This window comes from Ursus americanus, chromosome 24, assembly GCF_024610735.1.
Source record: "Ursus americanus isolate L20-20 chromosome 24, mUrsAme1.1.p, whole genome shotgun sequence".
NCBI classification, from domain to species: domain Eukaryota; kingdom Metazoa; phylum Chordata; class Mammalia; order Carnivora; family Ursidae; genus Ursus; species Ursus americanus.
The window spans coordinates 4,734,837-4,741,135 of NC_142150.1; the positions used below are offsets into that span (position 1 = coordinate 4,734,837).

Genomic DNA, 6,299 nt, shown 5'->3' on the forward strand with positions numbered 1-6,299 from the left:
GTATGTTGGTAAGGTGAGGTACAATTTCAGAGAGGATGGCCAGGATAGATGACATTTGAGTAAAGGTCTGTAGGAGATGGGGTCATGGCGTGGATGGCATTTTGCAACAGGTTCAGCAAGTGCAAACACCTGAGGGGGTTGGTGCCCGGGGATGCAGGTTGAAGCATAGCAAGAAGGCCAGTGTGTGAGAGGGAAGTACAAGATGAGGCCAGGCAGGTGATGGGTTGGCGGGAAGGGGAGGGGAGGGAAGATCAGTGAGGACCTTGGGAGCTACTGCAATGCCCCAGGTGTTTACTCCATGGAATGGGGAGTCAATGGAGTACTTTGTGCATAGAGGAGCCATCTGGGTGATTTCCAGCAACAGTGGGTGACAGTGTGGAGTATAGACTGAATGGGCATGAGGGTCGTAATTCTAGGGGCTCCCGAGAAAATAACTAGAGTTGGTGGATAGAAGGGGGTGACTTTTCCAACTAAATGACCTCACCTACGTGACCATCCACCAGTGAAACTGGCTGCACAGTCACCCTTGGAGCTAGTCAGCAGCATGTCACTGACAGTCCCTGCAGATGCCAGGGACGATGATGCTGGGAAATTCCTGCATCAGATAAGGGGTTAAACTTGGACATCCCAGACTCCTTCCAATACTGAGCATCTCTGATGCCACGGCATATATCACCCCAATCTCCCCCAGTTAGAATGCAGGGGTTTTGTCCCTTCTGTTCATCGCCGTATTCCTGGGGCCTGGGATAGTGTCCAGCAAATAGCAGCCACTCAATGAGTACTTGTTAAAGGTATGAATGTGTCTGTTAAACATATTGCAGGCTTTTGGGCAACATACTTTTCTTCTCAGCACCCCAGAGAATAAGAATAGTCGGACTGGCTGGCACCTAATGACTGTCAGGCCTGCCAGTCTATGACAGCATCTCAGACTCTGAGCCATTTTTCTAAAGGGCTTTGGGGACTATGGGGAGTAGGAGAGGTCCTTATGGGGAGGAAAGGCAGGGCTGGGTGAGGGCAAACCTGAGTCAAGGGGAGTGCACAGATAACCTCTGGTGCTGGGACCAGGGAACTCTGAAAATAAAGGGGAATTGTCTCTGAGATGTATAGAGTTCTAATTCCGGTAAGGGATAGTGAGGACCCATCCCGTCCCAAGCCTGTTGCATTTGCTTCATGGGTCAGCCTGCTCACAAAGCGTTCACAGGTCTTTCGGCTTTCCAGGGAGAAACACCATAAACAGCAGCAGGGACTCCGCTTAAGTGTGCCGAAAACCCTTTCTTATCTTGATGAAGTTCAGCAGTGACAACATTTCTTCAAACAAAGAGTTCTGTGCAGGCACAGTATTTATTATGTGCCCCCAGACACCCACCGGGCAGCTCCTCCCCGTCCCCCTGAGGTCTCGCAGGACTGCCAACATCAGTAGGTTGGCTGACTGGACCCATGTTTGCTACCAGAGAAGCCAGGGAGACATGCTGTTACATTGATTGAACAGTTAAATACAAAAAGATGCACACTTGGTAACTGCAATGATTTTATTCTATCTTTATTTAGCTTTAGTTTATCTCAGACAAGAGTGTTTTTAATATTAAGCATGCATATGTAGGTGTCTTCCATGCTCCTTATCCTATGAGTTGTATTCATTATAAATTAAAAGAAGTAGAGTTCGCTTCATGATGACCTAGAAAAAGAAAAGAACAGCCAGAATTTAGTAATTTATTAATTGTGAAAATATTGGTATCTATTATCTCATTCAGTCTTATATTAATACTAGCAATAGATACTATTGTTGCCCTTGTTTCATAGATGGTGACATTGGCCCGGAAAACGTGTCTGCCCGGGGTCATACAGCTAATAGAAGGCAAACTCAGTTCATGATCCCAAGAGTTGGCTCTGAATTCAGATGTACATGACATTAGAGTGTTTAGACCCAAATCATGTCATTACCTTTCAAACTAAAAAAAATAGATTAATCACAATTATAAACAGATCTATCTTTTCTGGCAGATGATTTCAGTGTCACAGGGAGATACTGGTCAAATGCAGGGGAATGAACCTACATTCTAGGCATTTCAGCTACTGGGACTCCCTGTTCTCTCTGCAGACATTGGAGTGGGCACATTCCCCTGTGGATTTTTTCTATTATGTGGGCTCTTGGAGGGTTAAAGTGTGGACTGCACCCCTGCAATACCCGGTGTTCCATCCTCCCATCTGACACTAGAAGGGCAGTCACCTTGTTCCTGGAGTCCTTTCACTGCTCAGTCCCCGAGTTCCTCGTGACGACCACCAAGGGCTTCGGGACCCACATTGGTGGGCTTGAAGGTGCTTTTCACCATGCGCTCAGCTCTGGCCAGCAAGCCTTCCAGAGGATTGGTCACACAGGGGGCCTTGTTGCTGGGGCTCTTCTGGGCAGTGATGCTGATTTGCAGGATGGAGGAAAAGGGGCCCGTCAGTGAGAGGCTGTCAGAGAGAGATCCTATGTGCCCCATGGGATATTCATGGTAACAGTATTGCTCTGAGAGGCACCTGTTAACGGTATGTCTTTCCCTAGTCACAGTGATCACTGCAGAAATACATAAGCTTCTGGGGAAAATGCTGTGATCATTCCCATGGACATTCCCAGGGGTGTCAGAAAGCCCAAAGTGGCTCTGGGTGAGTGGCCATGGAACGCAGACTGTAACAGCATATCTTTCCGGTATAATGAACTGAAAATCAAGCAAGGCTTAGGGGACAGATTACTTACCCAGAAGAGGAAGAGGTGAGAATGAAGGCCAGGTGCAGGTGTACATGAAGCCTAAAATTTCTAAATCTCCTGAGATATATGCAGTCCGTCTGCCAGCTTCACACTTACGAGTCCTAAGTCAATGCTAGAAAGTCCCCTCAGTACTACCAGCCCAATTTCCAGAGTGGGGGATTTCATACCTTCCCCAACTGCTTTCATAAAGGGATCTTTTTTTCCATGTGCTCTAACCAGTCTCTGTGTGACCTCTATTGTCAGTGGGGCCTGAGAATAGCTGGGTCCCAGGCTGAGGTGACCAATGGCAGTTTGCTGGCCTCCTGTCCAGCTGTGTTCTCTCTTACCTCTTGGGATATGCCTTCCTGGGCATGACAGGAGGGAGGGGATGCCCTGAGCCGAGCTGGGTGGGGAGCCTCACCTGGAGCCCTCAGTCTCCTGCTCCTGCTGCAGCTCACGGACCTTCAGCCGCACATAGTCGTTCAGCATTGCAGTCAGTAGGAGGCATATTTCATCCTCAGTGAGTGTAGCAGGTTCCAGTGGGTTCTCCATGGCAGACCTACAGAGGGGAAGAAGGCAAATAGAGGCTCTGGGCCCCTGTCTACCACTTCCCCTGGATCAGTAGCCAGGCTTCTTGTTGTCTGTGTTTTCCCTGAGGATGTGGCCACCCCAAATCCTAGTGCACTGGGCGTGAGCCCAATGTCCTCCAAAAACATGGATTCACCAATAGTCAGGCGCTAGGGTGACCTTGACGTGGACTGCTGGAACTAGAATATATAGGGTCATGAAGGTGATGGTTAGAATTTTCAGGAATATTATAAGCTTAGTGTTAAATTAGGTATTTTTAAGGATTAACTGATAAAACTTACATTAGTTTGAATCTGAAAATATTTGTGTAAGGGTGAGAAATTAGATTGAGAGGTCACGTATTAGATCTAATAAGAACAAAATCAGTGGAAAATTAGATTAGTATGCAATCATTTCTCAAATTGTGCTTTAATTAGATAAATAGGTTTGGTACAGATACAAATGTTTGGTGAACAGCAATGACTGTTCCATTAAGCTCAATAAACCATATGAAAATCACAGTAAAGTGTAGTATATACCATTTGTTTTTAAGTTGTGTATAATATCTTTATAGTATAAAATCTTTATAATAAACCCTTATGCAGGTTACATGCATACCTTTCACCCGCCACCCGCCCGCTGAGAGCTGGTTGTTAACCTTTTAGCACACCAGAGAATAGAGCTGTTTGATGCTAGGAACAGTGGGAGGGGAGTGCACTCCTGGCAGGGTGATCTTACCTGAATGGTGCTGCCTGGAGGGTACCCACTTGGTACAGGACCAAGATGCCAATAGCCAGGAATGGGGAGAACTTCCAGAAGCCCATGACACCTCTCTGCAAGGGAAGAATGATGTCCCCACAGCAGTTAAAATTTCCATGAGCCCATTGATAAGAGTGAATCCCAATGGTCTTGTTCATATTGATAAATATTTTATTATTTGTATAAAATAATAGTTTGGATCTCTTGTGATTTCTTTGAGTTTTTGTATATCTCACCAATAATGAATTGAATGGAATCTTTGATTTAAAAAAATTGTTCTCTGAGCCCAAGGACTGGTGTTCTAGTCCTGCCTCTGCCTGGAACTCTCTTGTGTCATGGCTTCTGGATAACCATTTACCTTCTCCATTGTTTTTTTGTAAGCGAAGTGACTACTGGAGGGTGTGGTGAGAATATAGCATGCAAGGATAAGACGTGTTCCTAGTGCCCAAGTGGGTAGGGGGGAGTGAGTAAACATCTGTACTCCACACCCCATACCATTCTCCAGCTGGCCAGGTCTCCATTGAGGAGAGTCTCTGAATGCTGTCACAGAGCTTTTCCTATAATGCAACACAGAGCTCTCTTCCCTGTGTGGGGCTTTTGTTCACACCTTGTGGTGTGTGTGTGTGTGGGGGGGAGGATGCAGCTAGAGAGGGAATATCTGTGCCATTAGAATCTCTGAGAAAATGAAGGTCAAAATTCTACTGCACAGCAGCTACACATGTGGACAAAAGTCCCCCCCCAAAACTAAGCTTAGCAGAATCTAAAATTGGGGTGCAGGGCTTACACTGGGGAGAAGCTCCCAGAACTCACTACTGGAATTTGCTGTTCCGGGCTGCCTGCCTCTAGGACAGTATGTCTATTTGCCACCCACTAGCACTGGCCCAGTTTCCACCAATTTCCCAGGGACCACCAGGCAGGAGATAGGATCCCTGAGCACACATTCTGCAGAAACTATGCCTGTTCTGCTCTCCACATGCAATGCTGGGGAGTCCAGTGTCCTGAGATCAGCCTAAAGCATGTCTCTGCAGGAAAGAGAGAGACTGAAGCTCACTTCAGTGAGGAAGAATGAAGCAAGGAGTCCCAGAACCGACCGTCCAGTGTTACCTGATGCAGGAGCCTGGGATGAATCCTAGAGTAACAGATTTTGTGAGGAAGAGACCCAGAGAGAAGTGCACAGAGACTCTAAGACATGCAGGGACAGCAGCTACAAGAAAGATGAATGCAGAAGAAGGAGGGAAGGAGAGATAGAATCATACCGCTAAGCAGGAATCTCGGGGCTCACCTGGCAGCAGGCAGCAGGTGGCTTGGGCACAGGCGGCGGCAGCTGCGGCAACGTTGGCGTCAGGCGATGGCGCTGTGGAAGTGGCAGAGACACTTGAGCGGAGCGGTGCTCTGCTGCCTCCCAGCACCCGCAGCCGCTCTTATTCCCGCCGCTCTGGGTCCGGGGGCGGGGGCGTCCAGGAGTTCCAACCAACCAATGAGGGGACAGATCTCATACCCTGATGGATTGTGTCACCGATTTACGTCCAGAACCTAGAATATTCCGCGGAACCATCCCACTTGTATTTGCGTTGATGGGAGTGGAGGGAGGGAGAGGGATGGTGGGGGCCGAGGAGGAGAAATACCCTTAATATGAACAGGAAGTTGAGGGCAGTTTGACGTCATGGTAAATTTCGCCTGTTTAGTTCCACTGGGTTTGGAACGTGTGCCCCTCTCCACCCCCAGTGGTGCTGTCGTAAGGGGCGAGATGCACGAAGCAGGACATCCTAGCTCTCCATGTCTGACCCTAGGGGCCCCGTCTAAGTGAGGCATGGACGATTAGCAACGTGCAACAGCATTGATTCTGGGCCCACGCAGGGTGTCTGGTTCGGGTAGCAGGAATCACAGAGGGGCAAAGCTCATGGCAAAATCAAGAGATGAGAGTGATAGCAAGAACGTTATCAGTAGAACTCATTTCCAGGCGGTAAGGTGAAGGGAAATTAACTTCTCAGCACCTCAATGTACTCATCTTTGAAATGGGGACCACATTCCAGGCTTGAGAAAATGTTATCGTTAGCAGCCATGTGCCTGCTTCCCAGCTAGGGAGGGATTTAGAAGAGCCCTCATGCCCAGGGACCGATTCTGTGAAATCCCTATCTCAGTTTTCAGATTCCCACCTTGTGTGGCTTCCTGGATTCGCGCTGGGTGGTCTGTCACGTGGTTTCGGAGGAGCTGGAAGCCCTGCTGGGCCTGAGCCTGAAGGTGT

At 48.2% G+C, this 6,299-nt stretch overlaps 1 protein-coding gene across 1 annotated transcript; it reads right to left on the bottom strand.

Moving 5' to 3' along the window:
• Window positions 1-1,524: 1,524 nt before the first annotated feature.
• Window positions 1,525-5,446, bottom strand: LOC148107835 (calcitonin receptor-stimulating peptide 2-like). The gene is made up of 5 exons (XM_087855226.1): window positions 5,337-5,446; window positions 4,034-4,128; window positions 3,150-3,287; window positions 2,228-2,412; window positions 1,525-1,675 (listed from the first exon to the last, which is right to left on the bottom strand). The coding sequence occupies exons 2-4, from the start codon at window positions 4,117-4,119 to the stop codon at window positions 2,253-2,255; spliced, it is 384 nt and encodes a 127-aa protein (XP_087711352.1). The 5' UTR covers window positions 4,120-4,128; window positions 5,337-5,446; the 3' UTR covers window positions 1,525-1,675; window positions 2,228-2,252.
• Window positions 5,447-6,299: the final 853 nt, after the last annotated feature.